We start from the raw sequence: 27,997 nt of genomic DNA on the forward strand, positions 1-27,997 counted from the left end.
GTAGTAAATTTTGTTTTCAATAGTTTTTCTGGTTCAATCAAGGTTTCTTTTTCAGGAAGACTCTGGTGGACCCCTCATTAGTAATGGGGTACATTGTACAAGTTGGCATCGTCTCTTGAGGTTTTCCTTGTGCCCAAGGGGAAACCTGATGTTTTTACAAGGGTATTACCCCCTTACGTGAAATAAATAATTACATTTAAAAGCATTTTATTGTTATATTTTTGTTCAATAAAGAAAAAATTACGTTTCGATTAAACTTTATTTATTAAATAAAATTGTCTTTCACTTCGGAATAATAATATTCAAGTGGCGTTTCAACTCGAAGTTGGCGTTGGCCCTATTTCAAATCCGTTTCTTTAATATCTTTTATTTCTTATGGAAAAGTTCTTCTGCGACTGAGCAATGAGCATGACATGCCACGACATACCAGTCCTTTCAACAATTACCATAACGGTCCGAGCAGGTATTAATTGCGCACATATTAAGAAAAAAATGTTTGGTGCCGGGATTTGAACGTACGACCTCAGGGTTAATAGTCGCACGCAAAACTACTACTTTACCCTTTAGGCACTTTTAAACTTTGCATTGAGGAATCTTTTAAAAACTAAATAATGAGTTTAATAAAATTAAAGATATTTATTCAAAATATTTTATTTCCTTAATACTATTTAACTTATTAATCTACATACATTGGAGAACATTGAGTATTTCTTTGATATTTCTATGATACTCATACAAATTTAATTCTAAATCTAATGGAACTCCTAATTAAGTGCCTCAAAATATGTAATTACGGTCTAACTTATATTTAGCTTTAGGTTATATGTTTTACTACGATAATTAATGCCTGACAACTAAAGACGAAACTTTGGACCAACGGGAAAGTTATAAAAAAGGAAAAAGAAACGACTTTGAAGTTTGTTTTTTCAAAATATGCTTCATTCTTTGAATTCCAAGAAACTTTCTGTTGAGTTTAAGCAAGAGAAGACATAAAATCCAAATTATTAGATAGACTAACCTTTTGAAACTTTACTAGGCTTCCCTGAACTTTCACATTGTAAAAGAAATTTTCTGTATTGATATTGTTTCAGTAATATTTTTTCTGAAACATTGGTTACCAACCTGTTTTTCGTGACACGTGACTTGACAATTAGCGAGTAGATTTAACGACGATCAACTGCGCTTGAGTGGGTTTATACAATATGGGGTTTTACTAATTCGACAATTCAATGCCTATCCTAGTTCCGAGGTCGCGTACGCCCTTGGGGATCTTGGTACTCTTGGCTCGGTCGGTGGGATTTGTGCGGCACTTGCTGAAAGAGGAAGTTCAAAACTTGTATTTGTTATGGAATTATATGTCTATGTTTATTGCTAACATTAGCCACTTTTACTTTCTTTATTTCTTGTTTGTGTGAAGATCGTAAATTCGAAAAATAATATATGGAAGAAAATAACAACCCTTTTATAATAAATATAAAAGCAAATGTTACCTAGTTAGTAATATGTATGATGTTTATTTATTTACTAAAAAGGTTTGCCAACGGCCATAACGATTACATTACATAAGATATAACTTCTTTATCTTTACAGACGTAATCCTGCCCGATCATCTCCTTGACAATGAAAGGCTCTTGAAGACTTTGTAGTCTATCGATCGCATTGAAGCCTTTTATATGTAGCCTTGATGCGCCCTAATTCCGATAATGGACAGGACGCTGATATTGATTATGCCTCGTAATATATACCTTGCCTTTTCAAACTGAGAACAAACTGAAGAATCTCTCGAGGCCAGGTTTAAGTAATAAACTAAACTTCGCGACTTAGGATACTTAAAATGATGTCACTGTACGACCGGAGAACTCTAGCCGGTGTTACGTTATTATACAAATTGATAAATGGTCAAATGCAGATTAATATGATGTCCAGGGTTTAAAATCAGCAGAATATATTCCGTCTGCAGAAACCAACCTAGTTTCAGGTACATCTCATTCGAATTCTTCACTATTACCAAAGAATTAACACTCCCTATCCAGAGCTTGAATATTCGGTAGTGGGCTTATCAATTTAAAAAAAAACATTGTTAAGTGCCTATTTGATTAGGCTAATCCGCTGTTTGCTAGTAAATTTTTATGTGTTTTTATTATTTGTCATATATTATAGAAAATATAGCTTGTAACATTTACTGTATATAAGGCGTTATGTAACGTGGTGAACTTTAATAAATAAATAAATACTTTAGGGATACCTAAAGTATTTATTTATCTTAATATATATATTTCTTGTGTGCGTGTGTATGTGACTGAACTCCTCCTAAACGACTGGACCGATTTTGATGAAATTTTTTGTGTGTGTTCAAGGGGATCTGGGAATGGTTTAGATTCACAAATCAGCCCGGCAGGTGGCGCTGCAGTCGGTACTTTCATACTTTAATATCCTAATAGGTTGAAATATCGTGCAGGACAACGTCTGTGGGCTCCACTAGTATATATATATATACCTGTGAATTTACGCACTCATTCGAGTTTTTCTTATTTATTTACCATGTACCAGCTAAGATTGTAAATATAGTTGAATAGTGTTTATAATACCGTGAAACTAACCTGTCTTTCCTCCTGGATCTCTTCTGGTGGAGGAGGAGTGGTAGTGGGGACGTCACACTCCTCTGTGGGAGGTACCACGCACCTCAGCGAGCGTCTATCGAAGACCAACATTGCGGGACACCTCTGCAGGCGAGGGTATCCCCCCTGGCACTGCCAGTACCTGTTGCAGGACTTGCCAAGAGGAACGTTGCCATTAGGATCTTCGTTACAGAGGGCTGGAATGAGAGTATAATGTTAAAAATATTATTTACTCGGCTTATATATATTATGTCATGTGGAACATAGTGTAATTGCTTGCAGCTTGTAACAACTTTGCAAAAAATAAAATGTAGGTATTAAAATGTTCTTCTCGCCCGTTCTTGTCCTTGATTTGAAATCTGGCAGTATTCATTTAATTGTTTATTAGCAACATGAATAAATTATATTTTAATTAACTAATTTATGTGACATAATAACAAGATTTTTTTTTTTAATAAATTTATGTTGACAAATTTTCTTTCGAATTACTATAATTTATTTCACCAACGCAAATATTCACTTATAATACCACAAGTATTCCCTCAAGGTTCCCTGCAAACAAATATAGTCGTCATGACGACTATATTAATTGTTTGCAACGAACCTATCGGGAAATGCCCGATAATTTTGAAGCTCGTGTGGTATTCGGGGGATTATTTTTCCGACCCAAATGTCGGCCAATAGAATTGCACCATGAGACGAAATGTACAGTTAACAAATAAGAATTTCATAATGAATAAAACAACTACTTAATACTTTTCTTGAAGCAACGACCAGAGAAAATTTTCACAAAAAATTATCAGTATAATACCATGTAGGTTGTACCACGTGACGTCGAATGGTGCAATTCTATTGGCCGATATTTGGGTCGGAAAAATAATCATTTCAATTTATATTACATTTCTACGAATTTCAGATGTAAGAAAAAGCATTGTTCCTAAAATGTAGTTTGGTTTCTCTCAGAATGTTATTAAATCAAAACGATACAATATTTTAAGAAATAAACATTATTTTCAAGCGATTTCATTTATACACTCTTAGATTAACACTGCTGTTAATATTATTGCAGCTAATAAACCACTAGGTACGTGAACTTTATATTAAAAAATATAAATATTGCAAAAATCAACTTGACAATAATGGCGTTATTATGGCATTTCAAGAAGCTCTTATAATGTTAATAAAATTATAATGTGAAACATAGAAAGCAAAGTCAAAGAAAACTGTGATTTTTGCGCTAATGCCAAAAGTAAACTCATAACATATAAAGTGCACTAAACACCTATTAAGGTGTACTCTTAGAAGTCTCTCTAACATTATTTTCTTCATAGTAAATGATTCTCAACGTCAACTTCTAAATAGATTTATTTTGACCAGATTCAATAATACAAAAAACTTCTCAGTTACTCGTAAATAAATATAAACTGTCAGGTAAAATACATATACCCACGTTACTCAACTAGTTTCTGTATGCAGGTGAACGAACGCGAAACGTGCGGACTATATATCAAATCTCTTTTATCCAATGCAAATAAATTTAATTTAAATACATGCACACAAACCCTTTAAGGAATGTCGTTTCTAGAACATTTGTATGTAAATCCTAAGCTCTAGGGACTTAAAAGCATTCTTTCATTTATTGAATGGAAGTGGCTGTTTTGTTTAGAAACTTTCTAACTTATTCTATTTATGTATTAAAGTTCACCGCAATATACATAATGCTATATCTACCTACAGTATATGTTACAAGCTATAAAATACATGACAATTATTATGTTACAAAAAATAAAAATATTCAAATTAGGGGCCATCCATAAAGTACGTCACACGAATTTTAGGACTTTTGAACCCCTCCCCCCGTCCTTGTCACAGGTTGTCACATTTTTATAACCCCCCCCCCCCTCCTGATGTGACATTACACATTTTTTAAATTCATGTATGTATTTAAAAATAATCGAGAAAACAGCTATTTTCATTTTTTACTTATTTTTATTAAATAATAATCTAATAAAATCAACATAAAGTCCAACATTTCATAAAACCGAAAAACAAACGACTAGTTAGAAAATAATAAACGATTAATTATATTAATTAAAGATAAAAATATTTATATTTTTTGTATATCAATGTAAATTTAGATGAAGTTCGTAAATTTTTAAAAATTTTAATTCACATCCAAACTTTGCGTTTTAGTATTTTAAATTTTAACATGTGACGTCACAAAAGTATTGACCCCCCATGCCCCTTGTCACACGATGTCACACTTCGGTGATACCCTCCCTCCCCATTAACGTGTGACGTACTTTATGGATGGCCCCTATGAAAAATAAAAACTACTAGAAAAATTCAAAATTCAAAAATCTGTTATTCACGTAGGTAACACAATGTACACTTGTGATTCGTCATTAAAGAAATAAATATTAATGCTTCTAATTTTACATTTACTGCCAGTTCTCAAATCAAGGGCGTAGAACGGAAGAGAAGAACTGGCAATAAACTCTCCGCCACTCTTTTTAATCGCCATGTTTTTTTTTTTTTTTTTTACACAACGTTTGTAAGGAGCTGCAACCATTACACCATGTTCCACATGACATTTTAAGTAATTAATAATAAGAACATAAATAAAAACAAAGACTTGTCCCCTATCAGCAGGAGGCATGGTGAATTAGGAGCACGCACTTACATTCTCGTGGGAACAACACGCAAACACATAGTCGAAATAATTAACATCACCAGTAACATCAATAGTAAAACTAGATTTGATTTTTTTTTATTGCCCATTACCGAATATGTCAAGATAAGTAGTGTTAATTCTGTTATAAGCGAAGAATTCAAATGAGAGGTGCCTAAACTCCTAGGTTGGTTTTTGCCGACTTTAACTTCAAAAACGGCAGTTTTGATCTGTAGACTCAATATCGATATTATTCGTTTTAGCATCAAAGTTGATCATGAAAGAGCACCTTTATTTCTAAACTTAATTACGACTTAATTAAGACAAATTAATAACATACATGCGAAAGGTTTATCCACTTTATTTGAAAGGATTTCGTGTTTTATGATTATTAGCAATACGCATTAGGAATTCCATTTCAGTAATGGAGTCATATTGTAAATGGGTCGTTGGCTTTTAGTTTAGTCATAGTTAATACTAGTTTTTTGGTGAAATTACTGAATTTTAGCTTATTTATATGTCATAAGGACATAATATATGTATCATATTATCATCTAACGACGCGTTTAACGAAAATATTCTTGCAAGTTCAACAAAATCAAGTTATTATACATTTTTGTTATTCTACAGTTCACAAGAGCTGCTTGTTATTTTATAAGCTATAATATCTAGGTATGTAGATATATATGTTTTTTAATGTATTAGCTTCAATGTTTATTAAACATATTTACAATCAAGTATAGTGTATTTACAATTTTCTTAACCTACAAAGTAGTAATAAAAATAATTAGAAAGAAAAACAAAACAAATTTAAAAAGTTTGTTCCCTGTGGCAGTGTACCTTTAACGCTGGCAGCATTTCCTCGCCTTTCATTTTTTCATTTCACATTTAAATGTAGTATGGTTGTAGAATTATCGGTGGTCATTATTATGTAGTTCTATCGTATTAGTAGTTACTGTTATGATAATAATTATGTGGGAAAAATAAATTAATATTTTATCAACATATAATATGCGCAAAAGCTTCATAGTGGTGCGTGCCACTGCAACTTGATTTGTAATTTAAATTGAGAGAATCGCAATCCTAAAGGACGCTCTCAAAATGAGGAACGTAAAATTTGATTTAATCAAGAAAGTTATATTAAATTTGTATTCATTATGGCCCTTTACGAAAATATAATTCATCAATTATGTATGTCGTCTTGGAGGCTTTATTGGGCGAATTACATTATTTCGTACTCTGTAACTTAATTTAGTTCATAAAACCAGCCTATTAAGGATTATACTTAAACGTTTGTATCAAAATGAACTATAATAATTCTTATCTTAAGTGCGTCGAAATTATCAGACAAAACTATGCATACTATATTTACTCTCAGCCTAGTGAGCAGGGAAGTGGGCAGCGTGAGTATTTAAATTTGCAACTTACGTAAATATAATAATAATAATAATAATAAAAGCCTTTAATTCGCTGACCTTTTTAACTTATATTCTATTCTTATTTAACAGTAGTATTCTTAAATCTAATTTACATAGCGAAAATAATAATTTATTAGCAACCACTTTGGTCAGGTTGTCTGTTGAATAATAATTGTCCCCCAATTGTTTCCACTTCTCTCTATCCTTGGCAGACCTTCTCGATCCTTTTGGTAGATCCTCCCATCTTTTAATTTGATCTTTTTATTCATAGACATAAAATTCCCCAGGGCACGTTATTCCGTTTGATTAGTTAATGTATATATTCATGTACGTGAGAGCTAGTATGACCGAGTATTGATCGGAAATAGAGCTTTCAAATGAAACACGTTCATTACACCTTTACGGAATGACGGAAATTAACAGCTAGTTTTACGTGTATTCAACTGAATATTGGTGATTTCATTAAAAATCTTCTACTATTGCCAAATAAATTTCCGCTCTTATTAAAAATGCGTTCAGAGTAAGAAATAAACGTGTATTTCTTTGTCTATGTCGACGTATAGAATCGTCGCTGAGCCCATTTTGAGGTGTTATGGGCCGGACTTAAAAATAAACAAATAAATGTTTTTTTTTAAATATTATATCGTCTCTATACTGAGTCATCATGGAAAATTAAGACCAAGCCTAACTTAAACCTAATATGTAATTTAAGTCTAACCTAATTTACTAATAAGGATATTTAACATAAGAAAGTGTCCAACACTATTTACACTATTAAGGGGTAAACACTCTGTTCTTGTGTTCACTAACGTGTACTATCAGATATTAAAAATAATAATAAAAGAAGGAGAAAGAACTTTGAAGATATAATTAAGAACTGTTCACATTATCTTCGGCCAAGAATCTTCGTCTACGAATACAGAATTAATATAAACATACATCATAGTTTAACTTACGATGTTTTTGGCATCCGTCTACATTCTCCGGCCAGTCGCAGGAGTGAGCGTTCTCGTTGTACAAGAGGCCACCAATACAAAGTTGTTCAGTCGCTGTTCCGTTCCAGCAAGTCCAGTATCTTGTGCAGGAGGTTTCGTGCCCGAATATGCCATACAGCCAATCACAATGCTCCACGCCGTTCGGTGGATCTAAAATGTATTTGAAGCTAGTCAAAACCTTGCACCAATAATGTTTAGCGAAAAGGGAGTGTAGCAATGAAATAAATTGTTAAATACTTTAGAGAAACAACAGATTTTTGACGTGACAACGACTTATAATTCGATAGAGCCGGCTGCACGCACGAAAAAACATCACGCGTACGGCGTTACCTCGCGGCGCGGCGTTCCCTCTGAGGCGTTCCATTTAAGGCTTGAAGTGAAAACGAGAGCGCGGAACGAGCGACAAAGAGACACAATCGGCCGGTCCGCGTTCGGCAGTGTTCGACATCTTTAGTAGTAAATATAAAGTATATATCTAAAGTATATATCTTATATATCGATTATATTGAAATCGATCAATTCAATTGTTATTTCCATTTACCTCCTTCTCTAAATCCATACAAAAACAAATTAAAATTTTCTTTAGAAAAATGGAACCATTCCATCAGTATTTTCTTATGACGTTGTCACGTTCAACTATCGTCAGTAAAACTTTACAGACAACCGATTTTTTTTAATAGAAAACTTGAACTTAGCGGACACGATAGTATACGTAAGTTAGGTAAGTATACGGAACGTCTGTGCGTTGGAACTGACATAAATATATTTATATTTTTACGAATATATCTTGAAATTAATGTTAAAAGTACCCGAAATATTGCATTTTTCATATTGAAGTGAAAACTTCTTAAGCGCCGTTGTGATTTCAAAGTGGATGAAATGAAAATGCGATCGAAAAAAGAGACAGACACATAAATTCATAAGATTTCACGTGGGAGAAAATGAGATAGGAAGCATTGTACAGTGTATAAACTTTAAATTAGTGTAGTAAGAAGTTTTCACGTTTTCATTAAAGGTAAAAATTTAAATTGAAATAAAAAAATATTACAAAGACACTGTCTAACATTAAATTTAGATAGTGAAAAAATCTAATTTACATAGTATTAATTATAAAATTTGTTTTGATCATTGTACTTTTTATAAAAATTGATATTAAACATAAAAAATACAATTACATTCACTATCTAAAAACCAAAACTTTTGAAGGTTTTACTAATAACCTGTGTGAATTACACACATGTTTTTTTTATTTTTTTGTTTGGGATGTTGTTATAACAAAAACTGTCTTATACAAAAAATAGGTCTAATCTTTAGCGATTATAAAATGCGAATGGTGACAAAAATCGAGGAAAAAAAGGTAACTATTAACAACGGCAATTAGAGTATTATTTTCTGAAAGATCTGAGCGTCTGATGATTTCAGCCAAGGAGACAAATACAGATTATTCGAATTTATAATCCGCAGCCAACTAGCTGAATTTTCACTAAACTGCGCATTTTACTAGCAGCCTGAAACATATACAGCCGTAAGCGTTTATATCATCATTTAATAAAGGACTTAGGCCAATCGTACGATAGAGTGACTCTATGACAGAAATAAAACATATGACATAAAAAATAATTTCTTAATAAATTAAATTGCTTGGGTCACTCAAAGCTAAATTCACATTATATTTGGTACTAACTCTTCCATAGTTTGAAGAGTTTTGACGCCAGCCGCTAAGTGGAACTAAATTTAAATTAACAGTCAACAGGCTAGGCAAGTAATGAAACGTCAACGATTTTCATTTGCCTAGCTGTTTAATCAACTGGCTGAACATCTTTTAGGTCGCTAGTTAAACGGCGCTGTTTAGTTAAGAGTTTTAAGTTTACTTACTTATTTGCACTTTAGGATATTCGCAGTAGTTAGACCTCCAGGGGTAGTCACATCCTTCAGTCACACCTCTGTGTTTGCCCGCAAAGACCAGGCCATTAGGGCAGTCGTACTGCACCGGCTGACCACCATCGCACTCCCAATATTTGTCACAGTACTTGTCGTCTGCAGCAACGCGGGACTTAATCTTGCATGGGTCTTCTACTTGCACGCAAGAGATGACCGCGAAACTTACGCAGAACGCTGAAAAAAGATACAATTTTAAGTTAGGTTATTTCGTGATGACAGTTGACATTTAACTTACTGATTTTACATCAACGATGTTACCAAACGTTATTATCGTTAAAGAATGACTAATCAACGAAACCGTAAATTTTAGCTTTCCATTTCCAGAGGGATTTACTTTACTTTTAGACGAAAAGTATTATAATCTGAAATTTAATATTGCTTTTGCAATAATACAAATATGTTACGGCTATACTAACAGTCCTCGAATAAATTATATCTATAGGCAGGCCTTTAATCTTGCTGCTCAAGCAAATTTAATGTCAAAATTGTATAATGCATAGGAAAGTATGATCTTTTTTATCTATGATCGAATACATACATGGCTTTAGCTAAGCTGTTAAACAACTTTTAATCTATATTCCAATTGGAAAGTTCAGAGGCCGGCCTTTATCCAAAGTGATCCATACTGCAGAACACGAAGTAATTGTAAATAATAATAGCGAACGTAGACTTAGTGTGTAGTAATTAAACTAACACACACCTGATTTGTAAGTTTTATAAAATGAAAGTGTATTTAGTATCTAATATATAAAATTCTCGAGTCACAATTCGTTCCCATGCTCCTCCGAAATGGGTCGACCGATTCTTATGAATTTTTTATGAATATTCAGTAAGTCTGAGAACCGGCTACTGTCTATCTTTTAAACCCCTAAATTTTTATTTTTATTTTTTTATGATACAACATACAAAAATACATATAACCCTTAATTTTTCACCCCTCTACGATCAACCACTATTTTTATTATAGTAGATAGTTATTTTTATTGGACTAAAAAAATGTTTCCTAGAAATAATTAATATACATTGCAAAACAACGTTTGCCGGGTCAGCTAGTTAATATTATATTAATATAAAGAGACACACAGTATATCTGAGGCTTGATTTATTTAGTGAATTATAAATTGAAAAGATCACTTTAACTCTACTTGAATGTGTAAGTTAAATTATATTTGAAGAACAGTAATTGTATGAGAATATAATCAGTTATAAGACAAAAGTAAACGACACCGATGGAAAGTGTGCCTTCTCATAAGGACAAAATATTAACTTATTCATGAGTATGTATGTCTTTGAATTTATTTTGTATTAATTAATTTTAATGGGCAAACGGGCTTTAACCTAAAGTGCTACGACCAGCTATAGATACTTGCAATGTTTGTGCGTTGCCAGCCTTTAAATAATAATTGGTATGCTCTTCTTAAAAGAGCCGTAAGCCAATTTCAAAAATACCTCAAAAAGCAGTCTGTTCCACAAAGAAATGTGAAAGCTCAAACAATGTCAGTATTAATATTATACGTGTTTCAATTTTTTCCATCCTTTGTATTATCTGTAGTTTGGGGTTGACAAGTGAAGTAAAGCAGCAGTTATATATATATTTATTACAATTTAACTTATATATATAAAAGTTAAATTGTAATAAATGTATAATTATTTTTACGAACTTAGTTTACTTTTGTTTAGATAATAGAAAAATTTCTTTGTTATGTACAATTTATGCGTCCTGCTGATAGAGGCCAACTCTTTGTTTTTAATTTATTTTATTATTATTTATTACTTAAGATGTCATGTGGAACATGGTGTAATGGTTGCTCCTTACAAACATTGCGTAATACTAAAAACATGGCGATTAAAAAGAGTGGCGGAGAGTTAATTGTTAGTTATTCTCTTCCGTTCTACGCCCTTGATTTGAGATCTGGCAGTAAATGTAAAGTTAGAAGCGTTTAATGTATATATTTCTTTTTTTACATTCATAAGTGTACAATGTCTTTACCTTTATGAACAAATGATTTTTTACTTTGACTTTAATTTTATCAAAGCATTTCAATAAAAAGAATTCCAATTTGACGAAAATTTTGAGAAGAGTAGAAACGGAATTTCTTTTATTACTTTGAAGAACAGCAATATAAAAGTCTCAACTTTAAAATTTCAGAGGTTATTTCCATACTGATATACTTTTATAGTAAATTTAGAATAATCAGCCCCCTTAGGACGAGGGTAAAGCTGGCCCAATTACCAAATAAAAACAGTAGATATATTAAATTGGCAATGTTCCGTGATAGGTCACGCAGTATCTAATAAATTATTCGTGGCACTCTGCTTAATGACTCCTGCAATTTCATTAAATAACTGACTTCCTCGTTAATAATTTCCGAAGACAATGCATGCTTAAGTGGCTATAATATAAAAAGTATTTTTCTCGATTTTTAATCTAACCCTCTGATAATCTAATGTTCGGTGAGGATTCAAATAATTCTCAAAGTCTTCGAGTTTTGTATTTTTTAAGAATCTTTCTTTTCTGTCTTCTACATTACAAACTAGCAATCGATTAAGTCTAGTTTCTTTATAGCAAAGGCTACAAACAGGCCGGAGGCTCATCAGATGTTAAGTGCCCAAAGCCACTTATAATCTCTATTAAGTATTAAGGAGAAAAAATACTTGTGCTATTTTTGATCCACTTAGCATTGTTTATCGCTGTTAGAATAGTGTACAACATAAGGCATTTAAACTTAATAACAATAAATAATAGTCAAAAAAACTAAAAAACACGCTTTTAAAGCACATCAAACTAAAAAGTGAAAAATAATTCCTAATTTAGGCTGAAAATGGTAATGAACAAAAAATACTGGTATTATTGTGAAAAAGCGTGGGTTGCTCGATAGACGAAAAATATGGCACAAAGCAGAACAAACTATTATTTATTTTTTAGTTAATTTTTTTTTCGGATTATTGCATTGTCATCGATCTTTGACAGGTGCACAAAGTTTGAATTAAATCTTTCCGTTAAAAATGGGTCAAAATCGAGTCCGAAGGAGTCGGTTACATACATACATACATACAGGTGAAGCTAATATAAAGCGTGTAAAAATTTTTGTTGTACCTACCACGAGTAGATTAAGAGTTTTAAATTTGTATATAAAAACGAAGTCTTAGTTGTACAAACTATAATTATTGCTTGATTGATTCGTTGTCGTTGCTTCGTCGCCTCATATGTTATATAATTTGTACATAACATTAGCTATACGGCTCTGTCAACATTTCGAAACATTCACTTACATAAAGACGAAGGCAAAACATGTTTTTGGAGGAAGACGTTCTCTAAGAGAATATTAATTGGGCTTCGCTAACTTCAAATCAGATCACTTAGATAGATTTTATTAAACAAGGCCCATTTGCGGTGCCGCTTAAAAAACTGAGGCAATTAGTTCATCGCTGTAATCAATGTTATGAAATGTAATGGCGCCAAAAAAACAAATAAATGAATGTATTTGCCATAGATTATAATCTGCGTCTCCAACCAAAAACAATAGTGGAAACTCCTTGATGTTCTTTTTTTGTTCTCCTTCTAGACTATTGTGAGTTTTTATTTAGTTATTATAATGACCTTATAAAGGCCTAGAATGTTATTCTAGGCTTTTATAAGGTCAATATGGGATTTATTATAATTAAAATTCTAAAGTAATGATTTATATTTAAATTATCTTAAATAATTATTAAAGTTTTAAACGGCTCACTTAATTTGTCGATACATGAACATTGTTCACAAACATTAAACATTAACAAATAGCTTGTCTAACACTCAAAGGCCAAAGTAAAAGCGTGAAATGGAAAAGTTGACAATTACATCACGACTCTTTCCTCACAATGTATTTTTCCTCTACATTTGCGGGTTATGTAAGCCAATACCCATTATGGACCGTCATTACCATGTGAGGAAGCCCGTTTGCACCTTTTCGAGACCACGTAATAGAGTAAGAGTCTATGGCATGGTGTAAGATAGGCACTTTTAGCGATATTATTTTTGCTAACATGACTAATCTATAACTAAAAATTTGTCTAGAAGCAAAACTGAATGTCAACGAGGTGCTACTATTTTCTTAACACAAATAGATTATACAAACAGCACACTTAATAGTGTAGTGTGGTGTGGACTCTATTTCCGCACTAAGATGCTTATTTGGTCCGTTGTGCGTTAAGCAGATAATCAAATTGCGATAAAACTCTTAATTTATCATAGATTACAGCAGAATTTTATAACAGAATTTCGCCTAACACGTGTCGACGGTTTGTTGGTAGGACTGTTTACACGATGTTGTAACTATGGCTATTTATTAAAGTCCAATGAATTTGAACGCACACCGGGGTGAGAGGTTATGCCAACACTTTTTAACTGTGTTAAGTAATTAAAGCAGAGATGAGAGCTTAGAGAAACTAATCGTGGTTGGTAAGAGAAGGATTAAGATCACAAGGCCGTTCACCAACCAGATACCGATCAAGTGAAAGACTTGTCGTCTGCAAAACTAAGGAGACAGAAAACTGTGGAAACAGATTGTCTGCTCCAGATATTTCCTTGTTTACCTCGCTCAGACATGAGCTACCAATTGAAGAGAGAGAGAAATAACTAATAAAAGAAGAACATGGCATCCCATGGAAACCCATTTTTGTGGGTCCGTTGCTTGCCTTTGAGAGAGGAGTATAGTTTTTTTAAATAATTGGAGGTCGTATCTCCCAGGGAAGACCCCCACCGGGAGTAGATTCCACAGTTTACTAGTAACGTATATAACCTCAAGTTAAAATCCGCTAAAGCCAATTTTATATCGAGGCACGACGCGAAGAAGCCTTTCAAAATGTATAAAATCGCGTTCACTTATCACTTATAAACATAGATTGCACAGAGTTACTAATGCTGTTGAACGGGATGTGATCACAACATCCACATTTGCGCTAAAGTGTGTTAATCTTATGTCGTTTGTACAGACAAGCATACAGACAAGCCTTTTGCAAAATAGGCAAACTAAATTGCCAAAGCCTTTTCTACGAACATTTTAACTTTTTTATATTATTAGCATACAACAATTAGGTACAAATAACAGGTTATCCGGGAGATGAATTTGCTGATGAATTTGAAATTGCAGCTATCAAACAAACAACCTGTACTGGATTTAAATATGTATTAACATAAAATTCTATTATTATTCTATTCTATTTATTATTATAATATTTATTATTTTCATGACGTTATTATAATTTATCTGACATTTGCACGCCTATTTTTATGTGGCTGCTTGTGTGGGTTTTTCAAATAATTATATCTTAAGTCAAAAGTCAAAGTCAATAATCATTTATTCACGTAGGTAACACAATGCAGTGTACACATATGAACGTCAAAAATGAAATATACATTAAATGCTTCTAATTTTACATTTACAGTTCTCAAATCAAGGGCGTAGAACGGAAGATAAAAACTGGCAATAAACTCTCCGCCACTTTTTTTTTCTAATAGTACCGCTTTCCCGCAAATAAAGTATTTATTTATTTATTGTAAAATAAATGTTTTTACATTACAAACGTGTATATTAAGTAATCATTAAGCACCTTGTATTATATTCCAAACCAACAGGTTGTAGCGCAACTTTTTAATTCTCTATTCTTACACAATTGATTCAGATCAGACGTTAATTAAATGATTGCATTTTCTGTTCAAAGAAAACTTTTCAATGAAAATCGTTGAATGATAAAATGCATTCTGCCTTAAGCCCTTCGGATGCAACGAGTGCAACTCGCGTAGAAAACTTTTAATCCTATTCATTTGATAGCTTTGTGTAAAAAGCTTTATACCGTAGAAATGAACTTTATACCCGTAAACATTATTAATTAAGTTAAACTAAGCCACACAAAATACTTTTACAAATGGCCAAATTTATTAAATTGAAACTATATTATAGTTTCAAAGATCTACAGACAAGTTATAAACTAAATTTGTAATATTCAAGATGTCTTGTATAACGCTGTGAAAAATGATTTATAAATTAATTAATTTAATAATTATTACTTAATTTAATTTATATAAATAGATTATTAAAACAATCTTAAAAAATTTGGTCCCTGCAGTGTGCCTTTGACTCTGGCAGCATTTTCTCACTATCTTCTTCTTCATTCATTTCATTTCTGAAGGTCGTGTTAGGGGCGCCGCACAACTTCCTCCACTTTCCCCTGTCTACAGCAAGCCCCTGCGCCTAGATGATAGTAAGACGAGTAACGTTCTTTACTTGATCGTTCCAGCGGCCTTGAGGTCTGGTCCTTTCTGCCAGTTACGATCAGTTTTTCTAGGGATTCTAGATCTCTTCGTGTTACATATCCAATACTCAGGATACTTTGTGTATCGAAATATTATTTCTTACTTGTAACCATCTTAGTATCAATACGATTGCTTCCTTATCTGTCCAGGGAATCCTTAGTATCCACCTCGAACACCACATTTCCAGACCATCTACTTTTCTCCACAATACAGACATCTAGTCTGTATTGTCCAGGATTCAGCCCTATAAAGGAAAATTGGTAATACCAGAGTCTCCGAATTATTTAAATTTAATTTATTATTTTAGTTACCAGAATTTCCTCTTTTTTTGGAAATGTTCCGGTCCTTCCAAAAACACAACAGTTTTTAATTTTTTCTCTTTTTGGCGTCTTCTTCTTTTTTTTTTTTTTTTTTTTTTTATCTATTATCTATATTAGATCTTTTAGTTCACCAGTGCGTATGAGCTTTCCTGTATTATTGATTATAATCACTTTAGTTTTGGATAGATATGTCCAAACTTTTTAATTTCGATTAAGTAATGCAATACTCATTCGTTGGGCGAAGAAAGCACCATATACCATAATATATTTCTATTTATATTTGTTAATTAATGATTATTAATATTACTATGTACATTAAGAATATGGTAAATACTGTATATTTGTGTATTGGAAATAAATGTTACACAAGTTATATAATAAAATATAAATTTCACAAGCATTTGTATGAAATATTTAATGTTTTTATAGCTAAAGTTACCCTGAATTATTGAATTACTCTCAATGATCTTATCTCTACCACATACAGGATAATGGCAGCGCCACTATCACACCGTTGTAAAAGCGTCACGTATCCGATTGTCATAAAATCTGATACGACGTAAAATCCAATCGTTTTAAGTTAACTTCGCTTTACACTAATCGAGGTAATGTTCCATTTGATTTTACCACCAACTATCATTTTATCGATGCAAGTATCAATTATACACATAAACGTTATTAAACGTTTAATTCGCATCTTCTTGTCAAATGCTTTTCAATCTCTCGGCTACGATAACGCAGTCATGTTGATTTTATTTATTTATTTTTTATATCCGCACAATCAGCCTTATATAAATAGGCATGCAAATGTCATAAATTTTTGGTATGTCATATAATAAAAACATTAACATAATGTCATAATAATAAGTCAAGCTATTAATGACTGATTATGTAATAAATCCGTTAAGTTTTCTTTTAGTTGATTTTCATTCAGATTTTACCATAAAAACGTTTAATTATAATTTTATTCACTGACAAATTCTGAAAATATAATATGAATGTGTGGTTGCAAAAATTGCAATAAATATATTTCTTACTGTTTTCTCGTCAGGGGCACCCTGGACAAATACTTTTTGCAGTTATTATACAATTGGATTCGTACTTCTATACAAACTATGGTCTAAATTATTTTAACCTTTACTAACCCGTTCCCTTTATTTGTCCATTGTATGATTGAATTTGCCTCACGACATAAAATTAATTAGATTTCAGTAACAGAGCACTTGTTTTGGCGGAAATGAAATGGATGAGAAAGGTTTGACCGGCTTATTCAAATACATAATGGAATTTTCAAGTGAAATTACTTATAGTATTGTCTTTGATTAACATAACTTTTATTCATTTAATAAAACACAATTTTGACCGGATTGAAGTTATGTATTATTAACGGTGACTGTCACCGTGACCACGCACGCTGTAAAGCACGCGAAACGTCGGATAAATTTAAAATTATGTCAAATAGTTGTAAATTTATAATAATACATAACTTCAATCCGGTCAAAATTGTGTTTTATTAAATGAAATTACTTAATTTTTATTATGTATTATACTTTATAATATAATGTAATATGTTATGTTTTATATTTATATACAATAAATAAATCAGTGTCGCTACATTTTTTTATTAGGTCTGGGCCTCAGATCTGTTTCAATCTAATAGGCAAGTAGGTGATCAGCCTGTGCCTGACACACGCCGTAGATTTTATGGTTTTTAGACAATTTCATCACGATGTTATAATTCACGGTTTAAGCGAATGTTAAATGCGTACGTAGAAAGAAAACCATTGGTGCACAGCCGGGGATCGAACCGACAAACACAGGGATGAGAATCGCACGCTGAAGCCACTGGGCAAACACTGCTTAAAAAAAGGTGACGATCTTGTCGGTATGTGTGTGTTTAACTGTTAAAAAAAATTACTTCATAAAGGTGAATTATAGGGTCATTCAATGAAGTCAAGAAAAGGGCGTACCAATTCTTAAAAGGCCGGCGATGCACTTGCGAGCCTTCTGGCAATGTTAGTGTCCATGGACGGCGGTATCACTTAACATCAGATGAGCCTATTACATAAAAAAACGTTTACTTAAATTTTGTAATATATATGTATGACGGATGTATATTGTATATATCTTCTTCATAGATTAAACCGGAAGCTGAAAGGTTAGTAATCTATTTAATGCCGTAAGCTGATCGCTATTATTAAAAGCAATTTTACGTAAAAAACAGGGAAAGAACCTGCTATTTTTGGAAAAAGTAGGCCATTTATTATGTTTTGGCAATATTCTAAGACCAAACTGATTATATCAAGTGGTTGTTCCGTAGATTGATAAATCCCTGGGGCAATTACATAATACGACCTTTGCCCGATCGTTACATATTTATAAAACTGGGGAATTTTATTCAAGTTTGTATAAATTTAATAAAATAAATTGGAAAGAACAATTGAAAGTTTTCGAAAATCCGTATCCTTTCGTAGCTAGAACATGATACAGACACATTTTTAATGACTACACTCTAAATTTAACAATCACATAACATTGATTTTGATTATCTTAATCTTTATATATATAAATTACGAGTCACGTTGTTTGTCCGCATGGACTCCTAAACTACCGAACCGATATCAATCAAATTTGCACACCGTGTGTAGTTTGATCCAACTTAAAAGATAGGATAGCTTACCTAGCAATTTATACCCGCAATATTATTTTATTGCAAAATATTTGTTTATTATTTGATAGTCACAATTTTAACAGATGGCGCTGTGTTGAAAGTACCAACGTTTTAAATAATCTACAATTTAATGACATTACCACCAAAAATGCATGGTGGTCCCCATGACTGGTGTTCTCCTACCGTTTCTAGTTTACTACTATGTAATATAACTAAAACCTTAGCCACAGCAACGCTTACATTAATATGTATATATATATATATATATATATATATATTATATATATACTCCAACGCTTACATTATATATATATATACTCCTCTTAAACGGCTGGACTGATTTGAATGATTTTTTTGTGGTTTAGATTCACAAATCAGTCCGGCAGATGGTGCTGCAATCGGTACTTTCATACTTTGTTTAGTATCGCTTGAAATATCATGGCAGGACAACGCCTGTCGGGTCCGCTACTTATATGAAAACATATTAATCCTTCAAAATATGTTTTTACGAAAAAAATGAAATAACTTAAACCTCTAAATATCATATTCCCATGTATATTAAGTGAAACCTCTGCAAAAAATAATACAAATTCACACTTACCGAAAATATTTATCCAATAACTGCAAGCTGCCATTTTGTATTCTGAAACAATAAAGCATAATTTTGTTAAATTTGATTGTATTTAGGTATATATAATACTCGTGAAATATGAATATGAGACTCTCATACTAATTGTGAGATTACAATCGAATTTTAATAAACAGTAAACAGCTGAAAAATCCGCTCCCATTCTTTCAATAGGTTCTTTAAATGTTGACTTATCTCAACGCTGAATCGGGTTTTTGAGTAAAAAATATTTAAATACAGTTTAAAAAGATGAGCTTAATTTTTGAAGTGAAAACTTCTTTAGCGGCGTTGTACACTTTTTTTGGAATGGGTAAAAAATGTTAAACTCGCGTCAGGACATGACCTGATCGAAAATTCGTAAGACGAATGAAGAGTAGACAGCTGGCGCGGCGTATTTAATGTCATGTAAATTGTCATGTTTGTGTACGAGAGCGCAATAAATAAATATTGTATTCTACCACATAAATGATATATTGTTTTATACTACTACTTTTATACTGATAATTAAAGCAATTCGTGCAAAATTATTTCCTAACCATTCCAAAATATCAAAAATGCACAACGTTAATATTCAAGTTTTTACTTCTGCCGGCACTCCCGGAGTGCAACCCGTCGTTTTTTAAGGGAGTATGTGTTATGAATGGAAATTTGTTCGCTAGCTTCAATGAAAGATTCGATTAATTACTTGCCGGCTACTTAAACTCACAGCCAACGCCTTCGGTTTTAACTGTACATAGACAATCTTAGGATAGAATAGAATAGCATTAAACTTTATCGAACTAAAAATATATACTTTCAGTATAAACGAAATAGTATTTCAAAGTTTATTTTCTCTGTTAAAGCAATAGAAAGTTGAAGAATAACACAGAATATAACATTCCCACGGTTCTTCATAAACTTTATTATTTTAAAATGGTTTCTTCGTGATCATAGCAACAATAACATTTTCCTTAAAATAATTTAGACATATTAATTTTATTTCAAAATTCATTACAACGAATATCACCTCCTAAAGAATGATGCCGGCAATTCACCCTCGTCGCACTTACGCGATTTTATAAGCATCCATATTATTAACATAAACAATATACTACTTCCTTATAATTTTAATAATAAGAAAGCATATATATATAATATATATTGTATTTTTACAGTATTCATTGACTGTTATTATTTTTTTAGAATAATACGATTATTATTCTTAAAACGCTTTTTGAAATTTCTTAATTTTGAAATTACAAATGACCCGATGAACTTCGTATCACCTACATATGTTTTTCAAAACATCATACAAATTTTTTAAAACAGACCAAAACGATCTACTGCAGCTATCAAAATTATTTCTCAAGGCATCTATATAAATATATGAAAAACATTTCTTATTTCTAATTAACTAATATAGTATAGTAATTATAATATAGTAATTAAATAATATCAGAACTGTGACTATATTAGTTTAAGTTTAATTTGTCGTTTTTAGTATTTTCCTTGTACTTCAACAAATATTTCATTGGTAACCAATATATAGATTTATTAAGTAATTATAACAATATTTTTGACATATATAACTTGCTTATAACCAAAACATATATGTAAATGTTTAAGCCTGTACGTGGCAACCTTACATAACGTCTGATGTAACTAGCCCTCAACTCAGGTCAAATTTGCTTGAAATAATATATTAAGTCATGTATTTGACCCACAGTTCAGTTCATGAATTATTCAATGTGTTGACTTTGACCTAAAACATTTAGGTGCAAACACTAAATGAATCGTTAATTAGCTAAATCTGTGCTCTAATTTTACATTTACTGCCAGTTCTCAAATCAAGGGTGAAGAACGGAAGAGAAGAACTGAAATAAACTATTTCTTTTTCCATGTATATTATTTCTAGGAAAAATATTTTTGTCCAATAAAAATAACTATCTACTAAAATAAAAAATAGAGGTTGATTATAGAGGGGTGAAAATTAAGGTTTGTATTGTTGTATGTTTTTTAATGCCACATAATATAAAAAAAATATTATCCAAAAGAGAAAAAAATATTTTTGGGGTGGATACCCCTCATCACTTAGGGGTTTGAAAGATAGCTAGTAGCTGATTCTCAGACTCACTGAATATGCATAAAAAATCATAAGAATCGATTGAGCTGTTTTGGAGGAGTATGGGAACGGACATAGTAACACGAGAGTTTTATATATAAGATAGAATATATATTTTATTTCATTTATAATCAAGTATATAGTACAAATTTTCTTAACCTAACAAGAAATTATAAAAATAATTATACTATTATTTATTTTATATATAAGATTTTAAAAAATAATGTCAATACTGAAGTGAAAATGTCATAATCGAAGTACAACTTTCCATCAGTAATGACTTCCGATGACTATAAAAAACGCGAAAGCCAAGTGCAATAATAAAACAATAGTGAAATGATTGCAAAAGCAGACAACCTGTTCACACGAGCTTGCATCAGATCAAATGAGGCTGTAGAAAATACAACGTTTAGCGACTGTGATGAAACATTGATTCATGCTGTACTCATTAATTACAGATTCAAAGTCGCGTAATTTAATTCGCTTGTTTCGTTAAGGTTTCCAAACCTATATTAAAATGGGGCACTGGGCAGACATTCCTACGTCTGTTTGAATTATAATTTTTGTCACCGAAGATCTGAACGTTGATTTGCGATTAAGGTGAACGTATGTGCCTATCAACAAGACATGCGAAAGATGACGGAATTTAATTTAATTATTAAAATAAAATCAGGTAAAATTAAAAGTAAAAGTCCCAATTAAAAACACGGTGCAAAATTAAGAGAACTAAACAGAACCAACACAGAAAAATTGTACCTAAATAACACGAAAAAATACAAAGGTCCTTAATTATATATCTTGTATATATACAAAATACCTTATTTAAATATATAAGTAATGAGACTGTTAATTAATATATTAAGTTACAAAGGACGTTTCCACTTGTAATTAAATTAAAAACTTTTTCTCATTTTTTATAAGGAAAGACATTTCTGAGCACCAAATTTAATTACTTATAAATACAGTTTCGAGACGGAACTGAATACAAAGTCGCCTGTTATTAAATTTGGGATTACAATATAAGTGATGTAATATATTTACTTAGCTAAAATTGATTCTGACATCGGGTGGTACTAGGGGGTTAAGTTTTTAGTAATTAAGATCAATCACAGTAAGGTATCCCTGGGGCACGGAGCCTTTGCACATTACCTGCATAGGTTTAAAATTAGGACAAGCCCAACATGTGCCTGTAGTAATGAAGATCAAACAGTTGAACATGTGCTCCTACATTGCCCTATATTCGCATCGTCCAGTCACGACCTGTAGACCGTAACGGCCTACAGGACATGTTTAAATAAAGCACAGATCGTGCCTGGAACGGTTCTGCGAAAAAAATTTTAAATATATTAAGGAGGCAAACAAAACTGAAAGAACGGGTCTCGCGAGAAATTGCGTCCCGGCTCGCCCATGAATATTGTAAACAAAAATATTACAGATGTAGCCGGGGCGTATTTCGCGAGACGTGTGATGTGAAGTTTAGAGATAGAAAAAGTCCCTGGACACTATGGCAGGGGAGTAGAATAGGTATTATTTATTAAAAAAAAAAAAGAAGGTATCCCTGACCTTATAGGAGGAATTTATAGCTGACTCTAAATCCTAGCTTCTGTATACCTATAGGATACGATAAAAATATTGTTCAAACCTGGATAATTGGTTGTCATAATTTTAGTCAAAGCTTAATAGGCTTCGACGGAAATAATTCTATTAACGATTCTCTCTGCGTTTCTAAAATGAAATTCACGTCAACAAGTAATTAAAATATCGTCTTTTGGAAATATCGACACAATATTTTCGTCCAAGTGTATTTAGAATTAATAATTTTTGTTTTCACAGTTTAATTCTGTGCTATTAAAATTTATTATTTACGACTCGAAAAATTACAAATATTCTGTATTTTCGAAAATATGCACAATTAGATGGGGGGGCAGGAACCGGCTGAGAATGCGTGTAATGTGTTAGTAAAGTTATTCTTTTAGTAACGCTAATACGTCGAAAAATACTAATTCTTGGAGCCAAACATCCAGTTCATATCTCTCAGAAAGCTCACGATCTCAAATTCGTTTTAAGAGTTCAGTAGTATTCTGTATATTCAGTTAGCTTTGTGAGGCGGGTTTGATGAATTCGTAATAGCGGTTGGGCCATGACTCAGTAACTTCCAAAACCACAATTTCGATATTGTTCCGTCAATATTAACATTAAACTCAAATCGAAATCATTGCGGGTTATAGAGTACTGGTGATGATCACCCTGATGCTACTGATGCCGCCAATCGGGCAATGAATCATGGAGTTTTGTAATATCTTCTGTAGATAGCCAGTCTCAATAGAAATTGGGCGTGACCGGTTTTTTAAGTAATGGTTTGTAAACAGCGAAACGATTATGGTATACAGATTTGTTAGTGTGCAATGTTTCTGGACAAAAAAATTTCGATCACGTCGTTTAAGCCCAATCGTTCATTCAGGTATTTACATAAATATGTGATTAGAATAACGACGGTCATAAATTTGACCTAAATTAACTCTACCTGGTATATTTGATTACAGTATATTAATAGTTTTTCAATAAATTCACATAAGAACGAATAATTTGAGAGCATTTAGACTACGCAAAAAAAGATGTAAGATTTTGGTTAGCGACTATAAAAGTTACTTTTAAGTAACCTGCAAAACCTCAATAAATGTTGAAGTTTCCAAATCATATCCTTCAAGAAAAGAACGTACCAACGCACTTGCGAGCCTTCTGGCAATGTGAAAGTCACTTAACTATCAAGTGAGGCTGCCCGCAGTGGCGTGACAATAGGGTGGCAGGGCTGGCAAAATGCCACGGGCCCCCGACACCAGAGGGCCCCTGCCCAAGATATATTATTGACTTCACATTCAATGGATGAATGTGAAGTCTCCTAATACGCTAGCTAGGGGATATTGGGCTAGCGTGGGGACTACAGACCATTTCCTCTCGCCTAAGAGGAGGCCTATGGTCATTAGTGGTACATATACGTGTAATTGAGTACTCTGAAAATCTCAAAGTTTATTAAACTTTGACGATTTTTACTGATAGGGCTCCATCAAAAGAATTTGCCACGGGCCCCAAATGGTATAGTTACGCCACTGGCTGCCCGTTTACTGCCTGTTATATATAAAAGAAAAATTTGGTTTTAATACTACGCCTATTACATTTAAATAGCGTTCTCGTTTTTTACGTTATTGGTTCCGTTCAGATAATATTTATTTATTTATTTATTTATAACAACACTCCTGCCCTAACAGGCGACCCCAAATTGACAAGAGTGAACAAAAGCTTACAGACGAAACAAAAAAAGCAAACATACAAAATCAATCAGGAAAAACAAAATTACATAATAAAAAAAATTAACTAACCACTAGGTATAGGCACTAACAAATAATAAAAGTTTTGAGAATGAAAAAGGTCCGTTAACCTATGCAGTTCATTAACTAAACCAATACACCGAATCATATGTGCCCTTTTCAGAAGGTTAGTCCTAGCCGTGGGCACATGGAGTAACGGTGGACGATGTCGCTTTCTGACGTACCCATCAATACAATACACAATTACAATATGATCTGTAATGTTCGCTAGATTAAATTATGTTAGAAAGTTCACGTCTTGTCAATTAAAATAAGTTGAAGCGCACGACTTGAAATCAAGAACCCTGATTACATTCGTTAATTCATTTCCGTAATTATGTATGTTAATCTAACAGAACTTCTCTAATATTTATTTCAATCTAAGAATAACAAGCAATATATAGCATAATTATTTAATGACAATGTGATACATTTATTATTGCTCTATTTAATATTAATACTCCGAAACTCTTCGTCAATCGTGGCTCTGTAGGCATAGAGAAAAAATGTGTGCTCCGATACACAAAGCTTTATAGATCGGAGACTTTCAACAAAACAAGACCGACAGAATAAGACCGTATATTCAATTATTATATACTATTTTTAATAGCAATATAGCGAGATGCATAGATAATGGACAGACAACTATACGGAAAGGACCAAAACGAAGAAGGAGAAGAGAGCGCTCCAAAAAACATAGATAGAAGAATGTAGAAATAAATTGAAGCGTTAGCAGGAAGCGAATGGAGAATAAAAGCTATGTACGTTATGTATATGTATGGAAAAAGTTGAAGAATGCCTTTACCCGTGAAATGATTTTATAGTTACAACAGGATCTAGGTCTAGAATCTAGATTCAGGCCAATTTCAATGTTATTTAAAGGTCGATCTATAAATAACAATCCAATGTAATACTGCCGTAACTATAAATGTCTATTACAGTTATAGAGTACAATTTAATTATTACATTATTCTTACCTAGGTAACACTGAAAATGTTTAGGAAATGAGAAACGGCTTAATGTAGAAAGTTGCCAATACTTTTATTGTTTTTCGAGGTAATCTCCGTTCCTCTCTACACATCATCGCATTCGAAAGAACCACTGAGAAAAGCAGTGGGTCCATTCTTCCTTAGGGGTGTCTTCTATGGCATTTTCGTACGTTTTTACCGCATCTTTAGGCTCGTAAAATGAATACCTCGAATTTTATCATTAGTTCTTGGGAATAAATGAAAGTCGCAAGATTGTGAAATGAATGAAACTGTATGGATGGATTACTGACGGATGACTCATTATCTCGACACCTGCCATAGTCAAATAGTCAACAGTCCGTTTTGAAGAGTGCGCTGAAGCATTGTCGTGGTGAAGGAGGATCCTGCTTCGAGGGCGCTGCTGTCGAATTTTTTCCAAGACAACAGGCAAACAGCGATTGACATACCAGTCTGCAGTAACTGTCCGTCCTTCTAGCACAACTGTCGCGAATTTACCTTTCCGACCAAATAATGAGGAAATCATCTTTTTTCCTTGACTTCTTCCTTTCTTTACCTTAGTTGGTCGATCCTCGAAAGGAAACACCCACTGAGCTGATTATCTTTTGATACCACCGCCCGTGGACACTCCCACATCTCAGAGGGCTCGCGAGTACGTTGCTGGCCTTTTAAGAATTGGTATGCTCTTTTTTGAAGGACCCTAAGCCGAATTGGTTCGGAAATACTTCAGTGGGCAGCTGGTTCCACATAGTGGTGGAGCGTGGCAAAGTCTCCCTTAAAAAACGCTCAGTTGTGGAAAGACGAACGTCGGATGATGAAACTCAGCTGCAGGTGTTTATCCGAACAACAACAGAATAATACGTCTAGTTTATAACGTTTGGGCTGCGTAAAGATTGTGTGGGTATTCTTGATAAGGGTAGCTCACTTTCGCTTACCAAACCGCATTTTAATAATCATTCAGAGAACTTTTATATCTATTAAGTTTGTTTGTATGTTTGTAACTTACTACAAAAAATATAACGATTTCAAATTATTTAGCCACTAGATAGATATCCATGACTAACATAAGCTTTAATTATTTCTATGATATACAAAAAATGCCAATGCAATGCAAGACACCGGCACAGTGTTTTTATATTAAAGATAGTAAGACTTAAAATATGTTAACTTGAAAAGCTGCTACAAAAGCTAGCGAGAATTAATTCTTTGCAATATGCAATGCCAAGTAACTTGTGGTTCTGCTAGTTTTATATGATTTGCTATGCGCGTTGTATTTAAAATTATAATTAATTATTAAACATTTATTACAGTTTATCATATTACATATATATATTTAAGCTTACAGCGTACGACGCACTCGACATTCTTATATGTTAAAGTTGTTTGCACTCGAGTAACATTTTTATATAGAGATACTATTTAAAATACATAGGTTCAATATAAATTATCGTTCTATATAGGGTTTGTAATTTGACATTAATATGTTAGACATTATGTATATTAAAAACGTTAGTACGTGTATCGAAACTGTATCAAATCAATTGTCACATCACCAACTTTCCACTTATCTAAGAAAATCTTTAATCGCTAACGAGGCTCACTTTCACCCCGCACACGATGACATAACATGCACGACGGAGAAATAAGAATCTTCGACAAATAAAATGATACTTACACAGCACAATTTTTGTAGGCAACGCTTGATTCACTGACTAAGACTGGGGAATCGTCGCATGCACAGGTGAATGTGAGCGTTACCACTTGACTTGGCATATTAACCGACCATTTGGATTTACCTTGCAACCTCTGGGGCTTATACAGACCGCTGGCCTCCGCAAATCAACCGGTTTATTGTGCGTTGAACTTTGCGGTCTATTTGACTTGAGGCAATGCGTCGCGAATACCAATACTTTTTATTATTCAAGAAGCTCTCCGAATAAAAATAGACTATCCTGCCATTGTTGGTGACATTGAGGAAAAGTTCACGC

The 27,997-nt window shown here is 32.6% G+C and overlaps 1 protein-coding gene across 1 annotated transcript; it reads right to left on the minus strand.

Annotated features, from left to right (window-relative positions):
* Positions 1 to 635: 635 nt before the first annotated feature.
* Positions 636 to 27,788, minus strand: LOC125063619 (protein obstructor-E-like). Its single transcript, XM_047670156.1, has 6 exons — positions 27,685 to 27,788; positions 19,531 to 19,572; positions 9,578 to 9,817; positions 7,664 to 7,852; positions 2,601 to 2,815; positions 636 to 1,313 (listed from the first exon to the last, which is right to left on the minus strand). The coding sequence occupies exons 2-6, from the start codon at positions 19,562 to 19,564 to the stop codon at positions 1,239 to 1,241; spliced, it is 753 nt and encodes a 250-aa protein (XP_047526112.1). The 5' UTR covers positions 19,565 to 19,572; positions 27,685 to 27,788; the 3' UTR covers positions 636 to 1,238.
* Between the last annotated feature and the right edge of the window lie 209 nt (positions 27,789 to 27,997).

This window comes from Pieris napi, chromosome 3, assembly GCF_905475465.1.
Source record: "Pieris napi chromosome 3, ilPieNapi1.2, whole genome shotgun sequence".
Lineage (NCBI taxonomy): Eukaryota > Metazoa > Arthropoda > Insecta > Lepidoptera > Pieridae > Pieris > Pieris napi.